At 47.5% G+C, this 25,187-nt stretch overlaps 1 protein-coding gene across 11 annotated transcripts in view; it reads left to right on the top strand.

Annotated features, from left to right (window-relative positions):
• Positions 1 to 25,187, top strand: part of GSE1 (Gse1 coiled-coil protein) — a 428,548-nt gene that overhangs the window by 366,569 nt on the left and 36,792 nt on the right. For 7 of the 11 annotated variants that reach the window (XM_083626201.1, XM_083626194.1, XM_083626198.1 and 4 more), the window contains 2 exons: positions 8,638 to 8,856; positions 21,600 to 21,799. In XM_083626201.1, coding sequence (XP_083482327.1) covers positions 8,640 to 8,856; positions 21,600 to 21,799 — 417 coding nt within the window. In that variant the 5' untranslated portion in view covers positions 8,638 to 8,639. Of the gene's footprint in view, positions 1 to 4,244; positions 4,363 to 8,637; positions 8,857 to 21,599; positions 21,800 to 25,187 lie in introns of those variants that run through there. The other 4 variants (XM_083626197.1, XM_083626196.1, XM_083626202.1 and 1 more) reach the window with 3 other exon arrangements.

Raw genomic sequence — 25,187 nt, 5'->3', positions numbered from 1 at the left:
TCACACTTTGCTTTCTGTTGCCCTCCTTGGGCTGAATGCCATTTCCGCGTCCAAGCTGGGGAACATGTTGGCAGCAGTGGAGAGAATGAGTGCATTATGAGGTGTCTCAGGCCACGGGGATCAGCTGAGCCTCATGAGCTGCTCTCAGCGTGAGCTGCTGTATCTCTGTGCGCATATGAGCATGCAGAGAGAGTGTCTGAGCATGCAGAGAGAGTGTCTGGGGCATTGGGAATCCGCTCTGAGTCCCCCTGAGGGCAAGCTTGTTCCTGGGGAACACTGGAGACATGTCTTCACAGGGACGAGAGAGGGAGAGACCCCTGGTGCCCGTGGCGCAGGGGCGTCCTGTATTTGTTCACAAACATTTCTTTCTCCAGTAATGAAAAATTACCAAGAAGGGGTGATTAGGGGATTCGGGCCTGCAGCTGAATTGGGGGGGTCCTGCTGAGCTCTGCTTTCCAAGGTATAATTATCCCAAAGGGGGTTGTCAAGGGGAAAAGGCGGGCTGGATTTGGCGCTTGAACAGGGACCTGCAGAAAATTCATCTGAGCTATTAACTAGTAATTACAGAGCACCAAAGTAGCAGGCCCAGAGCCTGGTGTCTGCAAAGCGCTGGAGATGAAAGGCAGCGGTAATTACGGAATCCGCAGGAGGCCAGCAGAGCACTGATAAGTAATGCTTCTTGAGCCGTTTATGGGAGGGGGGTTGGGGAGGGGGACACAGATACCATATTTAATGGAGTAGAATAAGCTTGCTTTTTATACACATTTTCGGGAGATACTTGCGTTGCCATCAGAACAATTTATCCTAGGATGGTGGTTGTGTGCTAAGGGAGACATAACTCAACAGATTGGTCTCTTTGAATAGGAGAACTGGCTGCCCATAGGTTTTAGGAAAGTGGGAGACAGAGCAGGGGAGAGAGAAGGGCTCAGAAATATGTAGACTTGGTTCTCCTTAAAGTTGTCTGAAAGGTTGTTTTTTTGCAAGGTCTTATCTCCATTTTAAAGATGGACAGCAAACTTGCACTAAGCAGGAAATCCCAGGGTCAGTTTGCTGGGGACAGCAGCTTGGGAGATTGCTACAATGGCGCCGTACTTTGATCTAGAGGAGTGGTGCATCTTATCCTGGCTGGCCCTGGATTATTGTAACCAGGAGCATGAGGTTTCTCCCCGACTGCCCAACACATAGCAAAACAGGCAGCACAGTTTTCATAAGCTGTTTAGTCTTCTTAATTATCCATTTAGATAAAATGCTTGATGTCTTAAGTTTGAATTCAGACACTGCTGTTGACCTGACCTGTGCTCTGATTGCTCGGCAAAGGATTGGATGAGGGCAGAGGGCTGAATTCAAAGCAGGCTTGAAAGTCTTGCCCTTTGCCCCGGATGCTCTTCTTTATAGTCCCAGCAGTGTATTTAAAAGCAGAGGGGGTGGGGAGGGTGCCGATTGTGGTTACTCAGAGGAGAGTGAAGGGCAATCTGTACATGCTCAAATGCATACATGCTTATATACTCTAGTATTTTTGTGTTTTTTAAGTAGATTCCCCCCCCCCAAAAAAAGGTTGCAGCTAAAGCCTGGTTGCAAAGATAATAGTCAGTGGTTGTTTTACACAAGACAATGATTTTGGGGAGCTAGAACAATCTCCAAAGAGTTGTATAGGAACCGACTCTGTTCCCAGACACACACCCCTGCTTTCCTTGTCTGGCAACAAAGTAAGAGAGTCTCTGCCCACGTGCACACTAGCTCTTTCTATCACTGACCTGCATGCACAGCTTTTATTCCCAGCTGTTACTGGAATTAATTTACATGAGCCTGATCGTGTAGGCAAGAGCCCTGTCAGTGGCTGAGAGCGCCTGATTTAATAGATGCTTGTATAATGAGGGCAGAACAGAAGAGGCCAAGATCAAGTTCAGTGTCTCCCAGGGTTGTGGGGTGGGTAAAGGGAGGGCGAAGGTGGTCGCAGCAAAGTTTAATTGACACTGAAGTGCCCCCTCCTTTCCCACTGACAGGCCTGGTCAGGTGGCTGCCTCTCAGCGATCTCCATCCAGATAGATACATCATCTCTGTCTGGAGAGCATGGCCTCTCTGCCACTCTGGCTCTTCTATCAACCAACTGCAGTGCCCCTCATCTCCTGCCTGAAATGAAAGCACCTCTGGGCCAGAGGATCTGGTCATCTGGGGGTGGGGGTGTTTTGTTTTCTTTTAACGTGGGCATACTTTGGGTGGAATCAGATGGCTCCTTTCAGAATTTGCCATCTCAGCACAAACCACATTGCTAAAGCTCCCTGCCCATGTGGCTGCAGATAAAGAACAACCCTGCAGTGTAGACAGAAGAACATCCACAGCATGGAAGACACAGCTTGTGTATAGCCTACAGGAGCTTGTAAAATCAGTTCTTGGAACCACAGAAAGCTGACACGGCCAAGTTAACGCAAGTCAAGCATTTCTTCATAGGTTTGCTTATTTTGCATAATCTGTGCACTCCTGTTCATCGCAGGAAAAAGGGGGAGGCTGTCCAGGACCCTGAATCTCATACACACACTGAACAGAGGAAATCCTGCTCAGACATCTTCTATGACATCTAAGGTTTTCCCAAGCGTTATATTGGGAAACTTGCAAATCTTGAGGCCTAGAAACCAGTCTGGAAGCCTAGGAGCTTGAATAAAAGCGACAAGATGAAAGGTGTGATTGTCAAGATGTTGAGTTCCGTGCCTAATGGGCAATGCAGTGGCTGTATGGCAATTGCAGGTTACACAAAGCCCTAAGTGGCTGAAGTGGGGGAGATGGATACCGGAAGCCACTAGTCATTTTGCAGCTTTTGCCAAACCAGTGACCTCCAAATTTCTTTGGCAACAAGTCCCAATGGGCCCAGCTAGCAAGGCCCAGCCAGAGTTCCATGTGGGAAAGGATTGCTTATTAAACCATTCTGAGAATTGTAGCTCTGTAAGAGGAATAGAGACTTCCTAACAACTCTTGGCACCTGTAAAAAACAACAACAGCAACAACAACACCTACAGGGTTTGGTTTTGCTATTCTGGAAACAGTGCATAGTAAGGGCATGCAGATGGCCTGTGAATAGTTTAAAGGCAATGTGGATATACTGTATATGCTTTCCAACACTGCTGGGACAGTGTCGCAAAACAACATTCATAACTTCGTTAACAAGTGTCTGCAGTCTGATGACCTTCATGTGACTATTTTCAAAAGGAAGGTTTGACAAGAAGCAGTGGAGGCTGGTTCATTAAGGTGAATAGGGTGCTGCCCCACCAAGCTCAGGCAGCCCCCACCTCCCTGATCTCTTACTTCTAACCAGTCCATGGGGTGTCACTGCCTACCAGCCTCCTCCTCCTTAGCCTCAGTGCTGCCCTTGTAGAATTCATTAGGGAGGAGGAGGACAAAACTAGAATTACTCTGCCTGTCATTGGCTCAGGCGCCACCTACTGTTGAGCTCCCTGCCTTCTCTCCTACCAGTCCAAAGGGGCACCAGCCACCACTGCCAAGAAATGAACATTTCCCTTTCTGTTCACTTTGGAAGTTGCCTCATACTGAGTCAGACCACTGGTCCTTCTAGCTCAGTGTTGTCTACACCGACTGGCAGTTGCTCTCCTGGGTCTCTGGCAAGGTTTTCCCAGCCAGGTCTTGAGATTCCCAAGACTGACCGTGGGACTTTCTGCACAGAAGGCAGAGGTTCTACCTCTGAGCTTAGGGTGCTTCCCAAAGTGCTCCTGTGAAAGGCCTCTTTGGTTGTGAATGTTTCTGTATCCTGGAAATACTCCAGGAAATGAGCTCCTTTGGGGAAGGGACAGTTTGCAGTTGTGTTGCTGTTTTGCCATATGAACATTAAGAAAGAAAGGCCAACCCACGGTGACCCAGTGTGTTGGCTGTATTGCTGATCCACAGTGAGAAAAAAGTCCTGAGCATTTGCTTCATTTGCTTTGGGATGTGATATTTTAGATGTAAGGAGAAAGAGAGTCCCTTTGCCTGTGTCCTCTCCACCTTCCTCCTGTGTTTGCCTCCCCTGCGTCACAGTCCCGTGCCAGGGGGACCCTCCCACCCCTCACCCTGCAACACAAGCTGAAGAGCGATGCTAATTTTAGCCATGCTAATGAAGTTGCTCATTTGAAATTCTATTTTAAGTGACCCAACATCAGCAGTGCCTGTTTTTCAAAGGCGGGAGCCTGCTGCGGCTCTGACATTCTGGTGCCGGGATGGTGAAGAGCATCATAAGGCTCGTGGGGCAGGAGGGGGGAGCACTGCGTGTAGAATAGTGCCAGAGCGGGAGTCTAGGAAGAGACGTTCTGCCTAGGAGATCCCAAGCACCCACCTCTAGGTGCCCCAGATCTGAAGCAGCATATGGGGATACAGTAGGTATGGGCTTTGTCAGGGAACGGGGATGGTTTAGGGGAGAAAACCCTAAAATCTAGAGAGATTGCCTGGGTGAGGTTTGGGCTGGGAGGAGAGAGGAGCCAGCTGCACTGTACTGGGATATGGGGTGGAAGCCAGACCAGGCCAGTATATTTTCCATGGACAGTTGTGACTGCTCCTGACCCCATTTAAAATTGACTTAAGATTGCAGAGAGTGGGGATATCACCTGGTTTGAAGACTCATTACAGAATTGCTAATTAAGGGACTCTTACAGCTTTGCAAGGCGCATGTGCTTCTGTCCCCCCTCCCCTCACCCACCTAGCTTCACAGCTGACAGGGACCAATTCTGGCTGAGTGGCCATTGCAGGACTCTCTTTATGCCTTTTCTCAGAATGCTTCCCGTGGTCTGATTCCTCCCCTTTTAACTGTGGAAGTGATGGAGCAATTTCAGGGCATTAGTAGCAAGGTGTGTGTGTGTGTGTGTGTGTGTGTGTGTGTGTGTGTGTGTTTCCTGAGACAGTTCCAAGTGCCTGAAGGGTTTTCTCTCTGTTCCTTCGTCCATTCCCCAAGAGGCATGGTCCTAGGGCAGGGATGTCACAGCCCACATTCAGCGCTGGAGAGGTTGGGGGACAGCATGGCTTTCTTGTAAGGCAGCCCTTCAGCTGAGCATTCATCCAGTTCCTGCTAATTCCTGCTGACTCCTTGTAGGCTAAAGGGGTCCGCTCGATAATCTACCATTTGCGCTCTGCCTTTGGCAGAGCAGAGGACATGGAAGGGGGTCCGCCTCCTGAATCAATGCAGGCTTGGATAGGGCACAGGCAGACATGGGTGCTGCAGATCATGTGAGGCTGCTTTATCCCTGACCAGCTGCTGCGCCCAGAGACAGCAGCTTGTTTTCTGCAGGCAGTTGCCATTTGATTGAAGGTTGGAGCTGCTTCCATGCAAAGGCAGTTCTGTATTAAAAACAGATCTATCAGAGGCCCAGCCAGGACGGTGTGTGCCCCCCTGCATATTCTTTAGAAAAATCATCACCACAAATAACCATAAATTGTGCAAATGTGTCTCTGTTAGCTGATATTGCACAATTTCCTTCCATTTCCAAAAGATACCAAAAATAGGAAGAAAGTTTAAGCCTTCATGCCCTTTCATTAGCTGGGGCAGCTCCCTGGCTCCTGCGATTTCACCAGCGTGGCCTGTGTCTCCAACCTGTTCACTACAGCTCATGAGGTCTAGGAAGAATTTTAATGACTGCTGAGATGCTATGGCACGAACTCATTTTTGAAGTCATGTGATGCAATTTTAAGTGCATGGGAGCATCGTAGCTGCCCTGACTTCAGCCTCCACTACTATCTTTTCTCTGCCGCAGTAGTTTCCTTCAGTTCCAGCAAGATCCCCTTCACCAGCAGTATTCACAGTTCTTGTGTCTCTCCCGCCTCTGAGATTCCTTTGGTCAAAGTGTTTGTCTAGGGAGGGAATGAGGGGACCAAGTTAGGTCTCCAGATGTCAGATATGTGTGCATAGACTTGAATACACAGGGCATTGATGCACATAGAGTCATTTCTTTTACTTGCAGTTTCTCTTCATTTTGCCTAATGGCCCAAGAGCCAAACAGTTCTAGTCTGTTTTTAAGGCTCTGGTGTGCCAACTCAGTGTCTTGGACTCTGCAAGTGTACTGGTCTACCCAAGAGACCATGGAAATCATGGTTTCAGAGCACGTGGCAGCACAATCCCTTGAACACATATGCACAATATGGCACCTACTGGTTTGGCACGTTGCCTCCTTCCTTTCTACCTTAGCTAGGTGGCATCAGCATGCTGTCCCACACCAAAGCTTCCTGAGCTGCCCAGCATGCTCTCTGAACCCCTTAATGCCCTGCAGAAACTGCACCCTCAAGCCAGCCTCTCTTCACTCTAACTTTTCCTTCCATTCACTGTAAACAGATGGGGAAACCGTGAGCTACCCTCAGGCCCAGACCGTGTCAGTGCTTTGATTTCCTTAACACAGCTCTTCTTCGTAGGAGACGGGGATGCTTGCAGATGCCTGTGCTGTGGCGGCCTTTGATTTATTTCTTCTGGGTTCTCCCCACCTCCCCCTTTTCTATTTCTTGGGGGGGGCGATCTGAAATGGTTCAGGGCTTTTTGTGTGCGCACAGGCAGATTGTTCCTGGCAACTTGCGGCTGCCTTGCCTCTGGCTGAGATCCTGTGAACAGCTCTTTTTAAGCTTCAGCCTTTTTCTTCTTGGGTTCTTTTACTAATCTGCCTTAGAGAAAGAAAGGTGTGTGTGTTCGGGGTGGAGTAAAGGGAGAGAGCTCTTTGTGTCCAAGCCAGGGAGAGAGTGTGGCTGTCAGAAGAAGCAGATATTGCAAGCTTCCATCTTCTTGACATTTTCTCTCAGGGGATGTAGCCACTGAGATTTTTCTTATCCCTTCAGTCCTGCCCTGCACAGCCTTTCTCTCTACTGAGAAAGTCTGCAGAACCCTAGTCACCCATGAGACAACAGTCAATTGGTCTAGGGTGGGAGGCAGGAGGGCTCCACTTGGCCTACCAGTGCTGCCCTCAAGCCCATGTATTTATGTGCATACCTGAGATTGACATTTTCCCTCTGTGTTTTCAATTGGAATATGCCTAGATCCTCCTTCGCCAAGCCAGGGCCCTCCAGAATGTTTGGACTGCAACTCCCATCAGCACCAGCTGGCACACCTGTGCTTGACTGGGGCTGATGGGAGTTGTAGTCACATCTGTGCTGACTGGGGCTAGTGGGATTTCTATTCTTACAGCCTCTAGAGGGCAGCCTGGACAAACTGGATCCGAAGGGATGACCACATAGTTCCTAGCTTGTAATGAATCTACACCAGGAATGCACAGGAGAAAAATTAGGATCTTTTTGTATAGATCTCTGAACAATATGCAAGGATTTCTGACTTACCAGTTGTTAAACAATAGCTGCAGCAAAATGACTCCCATCATCACTGCCCTAAATTATACTGCTGAAATGGAGAAAAGGCCAGGAGTGGATGTGTGTGTGTGCATGGAAGAACTGTGGGTTCAGTTTTTTCCAGTACTCCAGCACAAATTCCTGGGCTCAGAATTCTTGAATTTAAACGGCAAGTCTTTTTGTACTGGGCTCTACTTGGTGGATCTCAAGAGATCTAGAAAAGAGAGAAAGTAGATCCTACAAACAAGCCTGAAGGCTACCTATCACAGATCTACACCAATGGATCTATTATGATGAGGTGTGTCGGGGGGGGGGGGAGACAAAATGAATTCCTGTGACTGGCGAAAGACAGGTGCTTTGTTGAGCAGAACAGCTGCAACAATTTCTGCTGGGGTGGAGTTGTTTCTCATTGCCCCTGGTGCTGTGCTCCACCTTGTCCCAGAGGGGAATATCTCCCCCCTCCCCCAGTGATCTCTTTGCTTATACTGCATTTTTGGGTACATGGCTAGCCTGCAGGTGTGAAGCAGATCTAGCATGAGTTAGGGTCCTGTAATTGGCCCTGCAAATGAATGGGTGAGTGAGTGAGTGTCTTTTGATTTGAGCCCCAGAACAAAGGTTTAGGGCAGAGCTTTCCAAACTGTGTGTCGCAACATGTTAGTGTGTTGGCTGCAGTGTGTAGGGTGTGTTGCACAAACACTTCCCGTGCTTCTCCTGGGCCTGGAAAGGGGTTAATTTAATCTCTGGTTTGCTAGTGAAATTGAATTAGTGTGTTGCAAAATGATGCAGGTCTAAAGAGTGTGTCACAAATATGAAAAGTTTGGAAAGCTCTGGTTTAGGGTGTGCTGCTCCATTCATCTCCCAGCTTTCCCTCCCTTCCAATAAAGCAAAGACAGAGATGTGCTAATTTAATAGTTTATTTGAGCAGCCTTCCACCACTGCTTTACCACTGCAAAAATTTAGCACATTTTCTCCTGTGCAGGGTAGGAAACAATAGGTAACCCTAGATGTCATGTGGGTATAAACACAGCAGCACAAATAACCCTTGGATTTCCTGTCCAGCTCCACCACGCCCTCAATTCTCTGTCCACCTACCTTCTGTCTTCCGCAACTGCAAAACTTTGCCCATGTAAAGCCTTTGGCGTTTCCCCTAGTAGGTAGATGCAGAGTGCTCTGGGGTAGCCATAATTGCCACCTCTCCTCTGTACTCCAGCCCGTCACTCTTGTCTGGTTCTGTCCCAGCCCTGCTTGTTATATTCCAATGCCAGGTTTGACTCTCTCTGGGATGATGTGACTTGACTCCTTCTCTCCCAGTGACATCAATTCTTCTTTTCATTGTTTCAGGCATGAGCCATGAGCCAAAGTCACCTTCTCTAGGAATGCTTTCAACAGCGACCCGGACTACCGCCACCGTCAGCCCCCTGACCCCATCTCCTCTCAATGCCTCCCTTGTGCCCAGTGGCAGCCCGGCAGCCAACAGCACTTTGTCAGTCCAGTCCGCACCCTCTTCCAGCTTTGCCGCCGCCCTGCGCAAGCTTGCCAAACAGGCCGAGGAACCCAGAGGTAAGAGTGAGGGTGGGGGTGGCCCTTTGACCTGGTTGAAGTAGAGGGGAGCCAGCACGGGGGCACAGAGGAAGGACACTTTTTGCAGAGAGAGGGGAGGGATCCCAGACACCACCCACACCTCGAGTTCCATGACTCAGCTCCTTGAAGGATGTGGCCCAGGCTACTCCACTGTCTCCCCTTTTGTGCACCTGTTTCCCCCTGCTCGGCTCTTTCCCTTCCCTTTATTGCACTTCTCAGTCCCTACTTCTCACAATTGGAAAAATAGAAAAGTAATGTTTTATGTCAATCAGATTTAAAAACAAATTGTCAAACATGCAGTGCATTCAAGATACTAAACCCCATTTCACTGATGTAGCTGTAGGAAAGCAAACCTGAAGGCTGCGATTAAAAAATATAGCTGTCCTCATGTTTGAAGAGTAGGAACATCCAGAGGGCTCACTCCAGAAAAAATGCAGTGCATGCATGTATTGGGGAAATGGACATCTGCATTCATGGGAAGAGGAGTGCATATGGAACGTTAGTCTTTAAGCTGCCTTGTATGTTTACCTGCTATTCTATCAGACAGGGCCATTTTTCTCTCTCTCAAAGCTGCTTGTGGTTATTCATCCAACTGGTCAGAGTGTTCACAGTTATTACTGAGCTCCTGTGGAAAAGCCCTTTTGGCTCCCAACATTACTCATTACTCTTGTTCTCATTCACACATGCACACCAGATGTCTTGTTTGTCTATATAGCAACCTAATAGCTGTCAGGGTGGTTTTTGCCAAACTAAGAGCTAATGGGTCTTTTTTGTAAGATATCCCCACCCCCCACCCCAAAATAATATTTTAGAAACTCCAAGCACTTTAGCAGACTTTATCTTGTCACCTTCCACTAAAACTCAAGTGCTTTCTGTAAACTACAGCTGGGTTGGCATTTATGCAGTGCTAAGAGTGTTGGATGATGTCTTGAGCACAGAAGCAACCTACTTAGAGGAACCAAGAGCAGGTGATGGCAAAGGTAGCGAAAGACATCACAGGTGGTCAAGTGAGTCATGGAGAACTAGGCAGAGATTAAGTGGCAGCAAGGGAGAATGAATTCAGTCTTATTGGATAGGTTTGAAGGATGAAAATAGAGAGAGAGGTTGGGCCATTCAGCAACTTCTGTGACTCCACTTTGTCAGCTGCAGAAGGTTTGACACCTTTCTTCTCAACGTCTCTCATCTGATCACCCCTCATTTTATGCACTGGTGTGTTTTTCCAGATCGTCAACCCTTGTAGCAGATTGCCCACAAAGTAGTCTCCCTTTCCATCTTGTCATGTAATCTGTTAGACCAGGTGCCATGGTCTTTCCCCCTGGCTTTCCTATTTCCATAGTCTCCCACTGGGGGAAGCAGAGGAGAATTTCCTGTTGCAAACCCAGCATCTTCTTTGCCTGGAGATAGAGCGGGGAGCAGCTGAACTGTTTGTACTGCCCATAGAACCTTCAGCATCTACTTCTGGAAGAAAGTAAAGATTCAGGGGCCTGAATTCCCAGTTCAGGGCTAAGAATTGCCTGAAGTGTGACTGTTTTCATGGAGTAGAAAGGGGGAGCCATGTGGGCTTGGCGTTTCTCAAGTGCCGAAGCCTCCTGGGTAATGGCCCAGTCGCTCATGCGGCCAGCCCGCTTCTGTCCGCAGCCAGCCTCTGACACCCCGCCTTCCTCTTCCCGCTAAAGCTCTCATTTTATTTTTAGCCGTCGGATTTTGTTCTCTTTCCCCCTGCCGCTTGACGGGCTAATGTCTTTCCTCAGCATTGTATCTCGAGGGGGCAGTTTAAAAATTCAATTCAGACGGAGTAATCCAAATGCCATATCATTTGCTGTACCCCGAGAGAAAGTCTGGAGCGAGAGCAAGCGCAGGAAAGAGTCCGTCCTTTCCCCCGCAAATAGGCCTCATCGCCGCTGCCATGCTTCATTGAAATTTTATTTTTCCTAAGGCTTCTAAATGTGTTCTTTCACCATCCAAAGCTCCCCCGCTAAATAACAAAGTCAGCGGCTGCTGGGTGCCAGTATGGTGAAATGCACATCTGAATATTTTTCTCTTTAATGGGCTATTTAGCGGGAGCTCGGCTGAAGGCGGGCGCCTTGAAGCCAGCAGGAGGAGGTGGAGGTAGGAATTAGTGAAGCAGCAGAGGGAGGCCTGGTTGGAGCAAGGCAGTGGCAGGGGGGCACAGACGGGAAGAGAAAGCTTTTTACTAGCACAGGCAGGGAACAGTGCAGCATATCAAGCCCTGGGCTTTATTTCCTTTTCATTTCAATGATTGCCTGCCTTGAATCTGTGAGTCCCAATAGCAAAGGTCTTCACTTCCCCACCAAAAAGCCATGTGGATGGGACCTGTAGTCCAAAATGTTTGGAGGACTGGCTATGCTCTATAGTGCTTTGAATACCAGTTGCTGAAAACCACAGGTGGAGAGAGTGATGCAATTCTCAGATCCTGCTTCCAGGCTTCCCACTGAGGCATCTGGGTGGCCACTGTGGGCACAGAATGCTGTGTTATATGGGCCAGTGACCTGATCCAGCAGGGTTCTTGTGCTATTATGGCAGGTTAGCGAAGACTGGCTTCCTCTGAGTAGCAGCAACTTCGCTCTAAGGTCCCAGGTGGGGACAGTCTTTCTCCTCACTTTGTCCTTTTAACTGAAAGGGTTTTATCCAGTGCTCCTTCTACTCAGAGTAGACCCATCAGAATTAATGGACATGTCTAGCTTAGGTTCCTTTATTTCCACAAGTCTCCTCTGAGTAGACTTTAGCTGGATATAACCCAAAATGTCAGGTACTGAATGGGGAATTTTTGCATGCTTTACAAAAGGTGATTTACTGCTATGTGTTCCTTTCTGAAAGTTTGAACCCCAACCTGGCTTTAAGGGAACGCAATCTTCAGATACATATTAGGGAGCGTTGTTGTGCTCACAGAGAGTTAAAAGACAGATTTTTAGCTTCTGCGTCTCAGTTCATAGATCAGTGTGAATAAAGACAGAGAACAAGGACCAACCCTCAACCTTACACTGTCTTGTGGTGTTGCCAATGTTAATTGATCAGGAATAACTTCTGTTCCTGGTTCTCTTTGGGTGTACATATGACTGATTGCCCTCTTGCCTTTTCTGAAAGTTACATGGGGCCCCAGGAAGATCACCTGTGACCCATGGGGTTGCCTAAGAGAATGAGAGAGTTCCCACAAGGGCCTTGTTCTCCCACAGCTCTTGCCAGTTAGAAGACTCAGTGGTTGGTCCCAAAATCCTAGGATCAGGCCCACAGTGCAGACAGATCCATTAGGACAAACAGGGCACTGATTCTCTAACTACAGTCTGCCCTCAGCCAGCGTTCTCCTTTCCTGCTCTCCTACCTCCAACCAGCCTTTGGCACTGCCTGGCAGCTTCCTCCTTCTCCTTAGTCTCATCATTGCCTTTTGTAGAACTCAGCCAGGTTGCAGGGTTTAGTTGGCTCTGCCTGTTGGCCTTCCTGCCTTCCACCTGCCAGTCCCAATGGGCACCAGCCACCACTGCTTAAATCTCCAGTAGCTGGACAGGTGGTGGCAGCTCCCAGGAGGGAAGGAATAAGAGAGTGATTCTTAGTGGCCTCTGTAAGGAGCATGGCTCACTGCTGTGATGCCAGCAGCTGCACGCGTAAGCCTTCCATTCTCCTTTGACATTATGGGTTTGGTTGCTGGGGCCACCTGGAGAAGCAGATCCCTCCCTGACCCTGCTGTAGGTCAACCATGAGCCAGCCTCTTTCCACGGAGGGTTTTGGAGACTGTTTTGGCACCAGAGCAGGTCGCAGTAGCTGCTTTGTTATTCCGCTGTGTCTGTTCCTTTCAGAAAGTGCTTCCTTTAAACAGAGGTTTCATTGTACACAGCAATTATCTAAATTGGAGCAGAGGAGAGTGAGTCAATTAAGGCTGGCTACACAGCACTGCTTGGTGCTTTTCATGCAGGTGAGCACATTTGTAGTCCCAAGGTGGGCGAATAGCTGTGTTCGCAGTTCAGAGAACAACCTGGAAGCTTCCAGGAACTGAGTGCATCCTTTGGAGGCTGCTGACTGTCATCCAGAGAGGTGGCTGCTACCTTGCAGTGGGGGAAGAAGAGAACAAACAGTTCCAAACAAGCAATAGTTTATTCCTCACATTCCAGGGCCACCTTTTCTTCAAAGCATCAAGGGAGCTGTAGTTTGTTAAGGGTGCTGAGAGTTTTTAGGAGATTCCAATTCCTTTGACAGGAAATGTAGCTGGGGGGGGGGAGCAAGGGTCTCCTAACAACCCTCAGCATCCTTAAAAAACTACAGCTCTCAGGATTTTTTTGGTGGGGGGGTGAACCTTGACTGTTTAAAGTGGTGCTTTAAATGAATGTGGCCTGGGTCACAATATTTGCTGGGAGGCTGCAGACTGGATTTCAGATCCTTCCTCCTCTTCCCATCTGTGGAGGGGTATGTATGTGCTGAGGATGGTTTACTCAAAGGTGAAAGAAATGTACTCTGCACATGCTTTGAGGCACTCTTTCATTGAGGCTTCATGTGCTTCAGGGCTCCTGGTTCTGAGCACTAGATAAGAGGAAGTGATGCCTCTTGCAGAGGGGAGGAACAGTGAAGGGAGTTTTGAGCTAAGAGAGGGCGAAACAGGCCATTCTAATCAGGCAGCACAATGCTTTGAGCAAAGAGGCAAGGTAGGTTTTAAACAGAGGTAGAGAATGCATTATTGTGGTTGAAATTGCTAGTCCTTTCTGCATAGAGCGTTAATCACTGAAGTCTCCAATCTGGATAATGGGAACAGCTTCCCTCTCCTTCCCCCTCCACCCAAAGGGGAAATCAATTTGCGAAACGCTATAGATTAGAAGATGCCTCACCCTTCCTGCCATCTCTTCCCTCCCTCCTTTCCCCCATTTTCTCTACCATGTAGTGTTCCCCGCCCGCCCCCCTTCATTCTTCCCTCCTGCTGCTTTGCTGCTTAGCCCGTCAAAAGCGACTTTAGTGGATTTTTGACATTGATTTCCTGATGCTCGGATCTCCTCTCCAGCTCCAGCTCCAGTTCCTCTTTGCAAATGCAGTCTTTTTTTCTTTTCTTTTTTGGTTCTCCTTTGCAAGCTATATACAAATATCTGCCCCAGCAAAATATGGTTGATAATGAAAAGCAGTGCAGAGTTTTTCTTCTCCGTTGATTTAGATTTTAGCTGCTGCATAACTTGATTGTTTAACAAAAAGAAAAATGAAAAAAATCCCTTTGCTGTCTTCGGAGTTCTCCGCCTGTCTGGCTCCTGGAGATGAATCGGCTTGGAGATGCTTAATAGGAGATTATATTGGGAAGCGTTTAGGGAGAATGGGCAGGCGTGAAGTGTAAAACAAGGGAGTGTGCAGGCTTTCTAGTGGCGGCGGCGTTGTTGGCCTGTGTGTGGCGTGGAAGGGCGGAGACAGCAGTGGTGAGGTTAGTGCTGTATGGATGCACAGGTTGAGCCAGTCTGGGTTTTCCCTGAGTGTGTTCACACGGCCCTTTGTCCAGGTAAGCTGCAGTGGTGCTAGTGATGAGAGGGTGAGTCCTCAGCTCTTCCCCACCACATCAGGTACTACTGGGGTGGGACTGCTTTGCATGCAAAACACCATAATGAAGCACCTTGGGGGATTTTTAATGTGGCAAAGATCCAGAGGTTGGCCTCTGAGGGTCCTTCCCTATGGAAAATTGGTTGCATCCAAGTAAGGCCACACCCACACCATACATTCAAGGCACTGTGATACCACTTTAAACTGTCATGGCTTCTCCCAAAGAATCCCAGGAGCGATTGCTTGTTAAGGATGTTGAGAGTTTTTAAGAGACCCCCTATTCCTTTCACAGAGCTACAGTTCTGAAGTGGTTTAACAGTCAATCCCTCTTCACAGGTAATTTTGGGAATTGTAGTTCTGTGAAGAGAAATAACTCTCAGCACCCTTAACAAACAGCAGCTCCCATAATTCTTTGGGAAATGCCGTGACTGTTTGAAGTGTTATCATATAGTGCTTTAAATGCATAGTGTGAATGCAGCCTAAGTCTTACTCAAGACCAATGTGTTGCCAGTGTATTTTGACCACATGGTTTGCTCCTGCGATGTTGCTGTGATGTGAGAGTAATAAGACAGAAGCAAAATCGAAAAGCCATACTGAGGTTATAACCTTTATTTAGGGCCAACTGAAATGTCATATTTTGGCAAGCAAGCTTTAGAGCAGGGATTGGGAAACCTGTGGCCCTCCACATGTTGGACTCCATCTCCTATCAGCCCCAGCGAGCACTGCCCCAGCTGTCAGGGACGATGGGATTTGGAGTCCAGCAACATGAAGAGCAGCACAGGTCCCACACCCCTGCTTTGGCGTCTTCGGGAACTCTTCTTCATACTGGATATTAGGCAGAATGGAGAGCAAGGAGTTGGCAAGAGAGAAGATAAAAAGATGGGGAAATCTTGACACTCAATGTCTGCAGTTTGGAGTTGTCTGCAGAACGTGTTGAGGTGCTTCCAGATTGTCACACTATTACAGAGCCTTCACACATTTGGGTAATTCCCAAAGAAGAGTGCACCTTTATGACCCACCCACATACATCTCAAAATAAATAGCAATGGCTAAATAGCACTCTTGTGCCACAAACTCGCTTCTCTACTGCCAACATCACCTGCCAACCCCCGGCCCTACCGGCTGACTTTCTGCTCCTGGAAAAATGCAACAAACCAATGGTGGTGTCTGTAGAATAACAGCAACATTGTATACCTTCTGCTCATATTTTGTGAGAATTGATTGATTGATTGATTGATTGATTGATTGATTGCACTTGTATCCTATCTTTTTCTCTAAGGAGCTCAAGGTGGCATACATGGTTCTCCCCCTCCTTATTTAATCCCCGTAACAACCCTGTGAGGTAGACTAGGCTGAAGCAGGGACTGGCCCAAGGTCACCCAGTGATCTTCATGGCCATGAACCCTGGTCTCCCAGATCCTAATCCAACACTCTAACCACTACCCCATGCGGATGTTAAAGGAACAAGTCAGGCCAATGTGATGTATGCAAATAAGGGAGAAAAACGGTATTTTGATATGTGTTGTGCCTGTCTGCCTGCTTTTCTCCCACACAGCTGATACTTGCCTCTGAGATGTGCTGTTTTCAGATTTGCTAAGGATGCCCTCAAGGCCCCAGGCTGGGTCCAAAGAGTTTAGCTTGAGCAGGAAGAACTACCCGACCTTTTTGATGAGGGATACTTTTTCCCTCTCCTTGTCAATATGAAACATGACTTTGAGACGGAAGAACACAAGAGCTAACCAGGGGTGCGCATCCAGCGGGGATTAGAGTGGCATGGCTTTTTCCTTGCAATTTCATTCTCTTTCATCTCAAAAGGAAAGAAAGCCACACAGCCTCCGAACCAGCCGGCAGAGCCTGTGTGTGTGTGTCCCCGTTTGTGTGTGCGTGTCCATGCCAGCCAGGGCCTTCCAGAAACAGGAAGCTGCTTAACATATTTATTGATATCAAATGGATGTTAATTGAGTTCTTGGAGCTCTCATATTCGATGCAGAGTTCAAAGCAGTTTTTGCTGTGCCTGGATGGGTGGCTGAGGGGAGTGTTGGAGGGAATGTGTTAAAAAGAAATTGGCCCCCAGGAAGAATAAGGTGACGGGGTGGGGGGTGGGCAAGGAGCTAGAATGCCACCCTGCATGTGGGTTGAGGAAGCCAAAGAGATGATGCCTTTTGAGGGGGAGGCAATATCCAGAAATGCTTTAGTTTTATTAATTGTTTGAAACCGTTTTGAGCAAAATGGGAAGCAAGAACTTTAATGCCAGGGGTTTTGGCGGGAGGGTGGGGGGGGGTAGCACAAACTACAAGTCTGTGGCTGTGTACACACCACACATTAAAATCACATTCCCTCCAAAGAATCCTGGGAGCTGTAGTTTACCCCTCACTGAGCTACAATTACCAGCCCCCTTAAAAAACTACAGTTCCCAAGATTCTTTATGGGGTGAGGGGATGTGCTTTAAATATACAGTGGTACCTCAGGTTAAGTACTTAATTCATTCCGGAGGTCCGTTCTTAACCTGAAACTGTTCTTAACCTGAAGCACCACTTTAGCTAATGGGGCCTCCTGCTGCTGCCGCACCGCCGCCGCCCGATTTCTGTTCTAATCCTGAAGCAAAGTTCTTAACCTGAGGTACTATTTCTGGGTTAGCGGAGTCTGTAACCTGAAGCGTATGTAACCCGAGGTACCATTGTACTTTAAAAATAACAAGTGTATGCAGCCTCTGTCCCCATTTTATGAATAAGAGCTAAACAGTTATTAATCTGGAGAGAGAGAGAGAGAGAGAGAGAGAGAGAGAGAGAGAGAGAGACTCAGTGTGATGTAACTACACTACTTTGCTCATCACCTGCTAGTGGGGAATTTAAAGTTCCAGCCTGCCATGGGTGGTCTGTTCTGGGAAGGGTCACATGGATTTCCTAGAAGCCGAAGATTCAGAGAGCTGTGACTGGTTGTAATCAGAGACCAGCTCTTGTGGGTCCTGTTTGTGGCCCCATTAATGGTGGAGGTTAGAATCTGTAGTGGTGAATATTTCTGGGGTGGCAGAACTTGTCGGACGGAAGAAGCAGCAACCGCTGGAAACGATATGGCTTTGTGGGGATTTTTTTTTTTACTGTCAGGGGTGCACCAGCATCTGACCTCAGTTTCCCAGCTCCCTCTAAGGGTAGAGGCGACGTATCTGTCACAGGTGAAGCAGGCAAAATCCTTTCCCCAGAAGTGAGCTCAACCACCCACAGACATACAGGATTTTGAAAGGAGGTGTTTTAGGTCTGAGGGCACAGCATCCAGTCTTGTCTGAGCCCAAGGCTCTTTCTTCACAAATGAATTGCTCTGTTAGGCTAGAACTGTTTGCAGTGCCTGAGCTGCCAGGCACCCCCTGAGCCCATTTTCTGCTGTCATCCAGGAATCATTTCCTTCCATTTTGATCAAGGCATAGGTCCCTTTCCAACTGGGCGAGCAGAAGAAGCTACAAAGCAAATCCAGGCAGGCTCATCTGCTGATCGTCAGCTTCAGTGGGTTTGGATCCTTGCGGGGCCTTTTCTCCTCTCCGCCCCCCTTTCCCCACACATCCTCTGCCTTTACTTCTTCGTCAGGGTCTCAGCTGTTAATTACCTTTGCCTGTCAGCCTTTCCTGCTAATCTGCTATCACTGAGTGGGAATCAGGAGGTCAGACAACAAAGGTGACACTGCCACACTGCGCCTCTTGTCATCTCCAAGCCAGATTAGTTTCATTGACTAACTCCTGGCTGAATACCGCCAGTTAATTATAACGATCACAAACCCTCCCATTTTAAAGCCACACAGTGAGAATTAAGGGTTCTGAAGTAAGACTTTAGCTTCATTAATTGCCCGGCTCTTTGTGATGGTATTGATTGATAAGGCTTTCAGTGGTGAGTAATGGCTTCCCAGCTCAGAGGGGATTAAGGCTGCTAATTGTTGTCGGCCTCAGCGCTGACAAGATAGACTTCAGTAGGTGTCAAATCCATACTGGCGGCTTCCTTTGTCATCTGCACCATCCGTGCCACCACTCTCCAGAATGAAAGCGTGGCGCAGTCGCCCAGGAATAATTAATAAAGCCCGGGAGCTGGCAACGCGGCAAACCTGCCCCTTCCTTGGGTCGGCTTTCTGCTTTCTCCTTCTGCTGCAAGCTTGCTCCAAGTGGTGTATGACTCCGATGGAAGTAGGAGACATGGCATTGGGAAGAAAGACTAAAGATGTTGCAGGCTTTTGAGTCTGACCGAATAGTTCATTTAAAAATATACAGTATATACACATTAATTTTTAGAGTACATGAAGGCAAAATAAGCTCTTGCCTGATATTTATGTTTTCAGTTAGGCTGATAGTGTTGGCAAAATAGTGTCAAATTGGCTGTATTTTTTTTCCTTATGAAACTCTGTCAAGTGCCATATGCGTCAACAGTGCAACATGTTCATTGTTCACTTCATTGTGGGTGATTCCTGTGGGTAGCTTTTTGGCCCAGGCTGGAAAGGATGTCTTAGTATTTCGTCTCCTTTTTGTGCTCTTGAGTACTCCTTAGAATTCAGTAAAACAGGAAGGATTTGCAGCATCCTTAAGCTGAATTGGTTGGGGCCAATAAAATCAAGGATCTACCTCTCTGATTCCTAGGCTCCTATGCGTGTGTCGTCATACTAGGCCCTGCAACCTATTTCAGCTCACTCTTGCCATAGTCAATGCAACTTAATAATTCATCTGTTTACATAGTGGACTGTTAGTTCAACTGATTCACTGTGGCCACATTCACACCATGCATTTAAAGAACTATGATGCTACTTTAATCCATCATGGCTTCCCTCAAATAATTCTGGGAGCTATACAGCTCGCAGAATGGTTTAACAGACTTTCCATCTTCACAGGGAACTCTGCAAGTTGTAGCTTTGTGATAATAAGGGTTTTCTAACAACTCCCACCACCCTTAACAAACTACAGCTCCCAGAATGCTTTGGGGGAAAGCCATGACTGTTTAAAATGGCATGAGAGTGCTTTACATGTATGGTGTGAGTGTGATGTCCCAACTGCATCTTGGTATGTCCTGAAAGGTTCAAAGTCATTAGAGCTTGCTTAGAGAGGCATGATTTTTATTTTCATTTTAAACCAAACAATATAAAATTGACACGTGATCCATTTGCCAACCCTGTTCCACCATAAGGAAATTGTTTTTCTTTAACTCGGAATGGCTGTTAGCTTATTTGAATGCTCCATGTTTGTGTTTACACAAACTTTCCCTTTGTATGAATGTTTTTCATGCAACCTGTTTGCATTGAGGCACAGGGCAAAATCTAGCAAGGATGCCCTAGTTAGCATCCTATTTGTATTTCTTCTATAGCCACCCTTGTCTATATGCATCATTCTCTTAATTCTATTTCTGTGAGTCTCTTCCCCCCCTCTACTTGCAAATACCAGCAGCTTCCCTAGGCTGGGTGTAATTTAAAATACAGATGTATTATGCAAATTGCAGCAAAACCTTGCCCAAGGGTTGAAAAAGAGAGAAAGTTGTTCTATTTACCCAAATGCCCGTCTCTTTGAGCACAGCATCTTGGTCATGGCTGCTTTTGCAGTCTTGGCTTAGGATGGTTTTGCTAATTTTTCTTGAAAGAAAGCAGTCACCGCCTCTAATTGTGATGCCCCAGGTTTTGTGTGTTGATAGATGTAGCCATGCAGGGCGGTATTCACGCCCAGGACTTCCACTGCTGCAGCATTAGAGTAACGTCTCTGTACCATCAGCCTTTTTTCTAAAATAATTGCCTTGCTGCTTTTGCTTTCCTCTGAGCTGGCTTTATGCTTCTGGGTTTCTTCTAGCAACTGAATGGGTAGTTTGGGTCCCTTTTTATGTGTCGCAAGAGCCCTCCCATGTAACCCAAGTGTAAGCCATTTTGTCTTGCCAATTGCTAAATGTGAATGTTTGAAGGCTTCTGAGCAAGAACACTTGATTTGTGGATGAGGGGGTAGAAACAGATGTGCCTATGTGTGTCTGAATATTCATCATAGCTGTATGGTGCCTGGCACCATATTAAGTGCCTTATTAATAAGGTGTAGAGGAGGAAACTGGCCGTCTGAGCTGAGAAAGGTAGGGTCTTGTCACTCAGAAATCCATAAGCAAATGTGGCTTAGCGGTAGAGCATCTGCTTTGCTTGCAGAAAGTCTCAGGTTTAATCCCCAGCATCTCCAGGTCTGGGAAAGATTCCCTGGCTGAAACTCTGGAGAGTTGCTGCCAGTCAGTGTAGGCAATAGTGAGCTAGATGGACCAGTGGTTTGACTTGGTTTAAGGCAGTTTCCTATGTTCCCAAGGGCCAACTAAGTATCAAATTACCACTAGAAACCACCACCCTACACTGTTGTCAGAGTTTGATCCACGTGTGGCAAAATAGTGTGCCTACTCATAAGGAAAAGGAAATTGTTTTTAAAAGTTTGAGAGATCCAGCCAGGTTAATGTTGTGTCCCTCTTAGTGGTTTGCATGCTGTGTCTCAGCCACATCTTTACTGTGATACCTTTACTCTCCTTGATGATCAGTAAGGGGTCAGGGGGTATAGCCAAAGAGCACTACTACCTCGCCCCAACGTCTGTATGGACATCTGAATGTCCCAGCAATGCAGTTGTCCATCCCTATTCTGGCATATGGAGGCATTTGAAATTAATTAATGGGCCCAAACGTACATGAGAGAATTCCCTACCACCACCTCAACTGGGATGGGACTGGAAACCTTTTCCTTGTTAACAAGGAGCAATATTCAGGAAAAGTCTTCTTTGGAGTCAGAATATTGGTTAAACTTGGGCGACTTTTGCACCATACATTTAAAGAACTGTGATATCACTTTAAACTCCCCCCCCCACCAAGAATAATGGGAGCTGTAGTTTGTTACAGGTGCTGAGAGCTGTTAGGAGGCCCCCATTTCTCTCACAGAGCATCAAGTCCTGGGAAGAGGGATTGATTATTAAGTCACTCTGGAAATTGTAGCTGTGTAAGGGGACTTTGAACAACTCTCAGCACCTTTAACAAATGACAGCTCCCAGGATTCTTTGGGGGAAGCCATGACTGTTTGCAGTCATATCAGAGTGCTTTAAATGCATGGCGTGAAGGTAGCCTTATTCAGTGGGAGCACCTGCAAGCCTCCCAGCCTGCTCTAATGCCTGGGATTAAACTACCCACCAGGGGAAACTTCCCATCTCATTTCTGTCCATCTCTCTCTCTTGTTTTAGGGTCTTCAATAAGCAGCGAGTCTTCTCCTGTTTCCTCACCGGCCACCAACCACAGCTCCCCTGCAAGCACTCCCAAGCGAGGACCAATGGGGCCCCTGATTGTCCCACCGGGAGGGCACAATGTGCCGAACACGCCTCCGGTTGTGACCATTGCACCCACCAAAACTGTGAATGGCGTCTGGAGGAGTGATGGGCGACAGGTAATGCTTTCACATGTACATGCACACAGCTTCTATTGGGGAGGGTGGGGTTTTCTCTTGAAGGACTTCGGAAAGGCATTGAGAAGGGGGTAGGAATAGGAGACTACAGGCAGATCTGAGGGAAATCCATCTTCCCTAATAAAATAAGGCAGCCAGAAAACGAAGCAAGCCTTCTAGTCATGGGATGAGTGATATTCAGTGGACATTCTATTCCTAAAGAGCAACATGTCATATCAGGGGCCTAGCTTGTGACAGGCTGCCACAGAGTGCAGGCCTGGCATGGGTTGATGATCATGTGGACCAGTGGCAGGAGGTACAGTTGTGGATGCGGTGGAAGTAGGGAATCGGGCAAAGCAGTCTGTGACACTCCTTTTGGGTGCCTCAGTAGACCCACCTTCATGCTATGGGGTTTCACCACCGGAACAACAGCCTGGAGTACTGTTGGCCCAATTGAGCCTAGGCTGCCTGGCTGCTTGAAGGCCCGGAAGTGCACTGGTGATGCAGAAGATGAAACACTGAAGCCTTCAAGCCTCAGCAGCTTACACAGCATGACCAATACCTTGTCATACATGCAACCGATGGGGAGATTGCATTCTGATGTGCTCAAATGAGCAGTGGTGCAGTGGCAGAGTACTGTTTTGCATGCAGAAGGTCCCAGCTTCAATCCCTGGTATCTCCAGGTAGGGTTGGGAAAGACTCCCTGCCTGAAACCTTGGAGAGCCAGTCTCCAAGTCATCGTAGTCTACCAGTCATCGTAGACAACACTGAGCTAGATGGACCAATGGACTGACTCAGTAGAAGGCAGCTTCTCTGTCCCTAGTTCCTTCAGTCACCTCATTCTGGTGCATTGAAATGGCTAAAACCGCATTTGTACATTGACACAATGGGCATAGGTTACAAGGAGAAGGCATGTGTAGGATTGCAACTGAGCAAATTCAGCTCCACCAAAACCGGCACTGCGTCAATCTCTGCTGTCGGTGTGCACCTTCCCTTGCAACAGCTGTCAAAATGCAGAGCAGACTGAATGTGGCTTGGGACTTAATTTCGCACAAAACCCTCCTGATTCTTATTTTTGAGACACAAGAGCTGATTGATTCCATTGAAGGGCAAGGCCTGCTTATCGAACATCTAGTGTTGAAAAGCAGCATGTTGCATCCAGAGCAAATGTCCTCTGGCTGGGGGTAAATAGCATCATCTATGCTAGTGTCCGGGTCAGGCACCAAGCACTCTCAGAGATGTCAGGGAGCAGGCAAAATGCTGCCTGTAAATCTCTGCACACAAGGCCCTCTTCCTCCAGGGTTGCCCAGCCCACCCTGCCGCCCTTTTTTCATGCATGCTCTCTCCCTTCCTTGCAGACACCACGGGCAGCAGGGAGCCGAAGCGTTTGCTAATTAAGAATCATTGTTAGGGTTCTCCTCCCCTTGTATTTTACCCAGGCTTCCCAGCGGGATCACAGCTCTTGGAAATACTAATTAAACCACAAAGAGGAAAGGCTGAGGGAGGGGAAGAGAAAGCAGGACCCCTGGTGCTTCGAAGAAGCGCAGATGATGCCCCAGCGAAGGAAAACACACACACAAACACGCCCTGAGCTCTGATCGTGATGAAAAGAAGAGGCAGCTTGCTCAGGCCTGCTCAACACAGCCGTGCTTGTTTTGGTTGTGATCAGCTCCTTCTCCCACCTTCTCATTATTGAGCTTTGAAAAACAAAGCAGATTAGGTTAACCAAGTGTAGTTTATCGCTCTGCATCTCTGTGTGGTGTATGGAGATGACGTTGTAGTTATAGTTATGGACATGTCTTGCAAGCTCAGTGGGCTTTGATACATCAGCAGAGAAAGTACTCAAGGAAGGAAGTGCTGTGGCTCAGTGGCAGAGCATCTGCCTTGCATGCAGAAGCCTCCAGGTTCAATCCACAGCATCTCCAGGTAGGGCTGGGAGAGAGCTCTGGCTGAAGCCTTCAATAGCCACTACCAGTCAGTGTTGACAATACTGAGCTAGATGGACCATTTTAATTTCATTTCATTTTTAATTTGTATACCGCCTTTCTATCTTACAATACTCAAGGCGGTTTACAAGCTGAAGAAACAAAAAATGTACATCTTATAACAATCTAATGCAATACAAAAATATGATAATAAAACATAACTTTAAAATAGGCAACCTACATCAAAAAGTAACATTCAACAATCATTAGAATAGTATAAAATAATATCAACATATAAAAGTTAAACAGAAATCCACTCAACAGTTACAATAATATCTAAACTATAATCAGTAAAACGGCAAGCCTCAGTACATAAAACAATACAATACACATTGAGAAGCAGAGGGTGGGGCAAGGCAGGTGGAAGGAGGCCTTGCCTGATGGAGTCTCCCCCCTCACTAGTGGTCTGACTCACTATAAAGCAGTTTCCTGTGTTCCTGTGCCTTGAGGGAAGGGTTGTAGCTCCTTGGTAGAGCATCTGCTTTGCTCCTTCTGGTCTCAGGCTCAGTCCCTAGCATCTGCAGGTAAAGCTAGGAGAGGCCCCAGTCTGAAACCTGGAGAGCCACTCTCAGTCAGTGTAAAGGATACTGAGCTGGACGACCAGTGATCTATCCACAAACCAGCTGGACCTGTCAGTAGCTCACATTGGCTTTCATCCTCACCGGCAGGCCTAACCCTACTCTTAATTTACTTAATTAAAATATTTGTTCTACTGCCTTTCATAAGAAATCTTAAAGTAGTTCACATCAATAGAACCACAGTGTAAAAAAAACCAACAAAAACTCAGTAAAAATTAATACAGCAGCATCTATAGAGTCAGGGTGAATCACAATAAACTCATATTCATGGCCAGCAAACACCTGGTAGAACAAACAGGGGTTTAGCAAGTGCTGGAAACTAAGCTGAATCAGCACCTGCCTCATTTCAGAGGGGAGGTTCTTCCATTGACTCGGGGGCACAACTGAAAAGGCCTTTCCCTTGGCTGCGGCAAGCTGGGCCTCAGCAGGCCATGACACAGCTAGGTGGGTCTTATTAGAACACTTTGGTGACTGGGCAGGTCTGTTTGGAGGGAAGTGCATCCCTTCAGGTAAGCCAAGTTCTTTTGGACTTTATAATTTAGTGCTTAACCCCAGCCTGGTAGCAGATCAGCAAACCCACGCAGCTCTTTTAAGAGTGGTGTCACATTCCTGCAATAGGCTGCTGCACTCAGCAGCAACCTTACTGCAATGTTTTGCACCATCTGCAGCTTCCAGTCAGATATCAAGGGCAGCCTCACTTAGAGCGCATCTCAGCAGTCAGTTCTTGAGGTTTCCACTGCAGGCTATCTTTGCCCCACTCCTCCCTATTCTCTAGAATATTCGGCAGCCTTGAGAGACTGCAACAATTTACTGCTAATGAAGCTCTAA

Source organism: Podarcis filfolensis, assembly GCF_964270895.1.
Source record: "Podarcis filfolensis genome assembly, chromosome: 8".
Classification (NCBI taxonomy): Eukaryota; Metazoa; Chordata; class Lepidosauria; order Squamata; family Lacertidae; genus Podarcis; species Podarcis filfolensis.
This window is presented reverse-complemented; position numbering and strand designations above follow the sequence as displayed.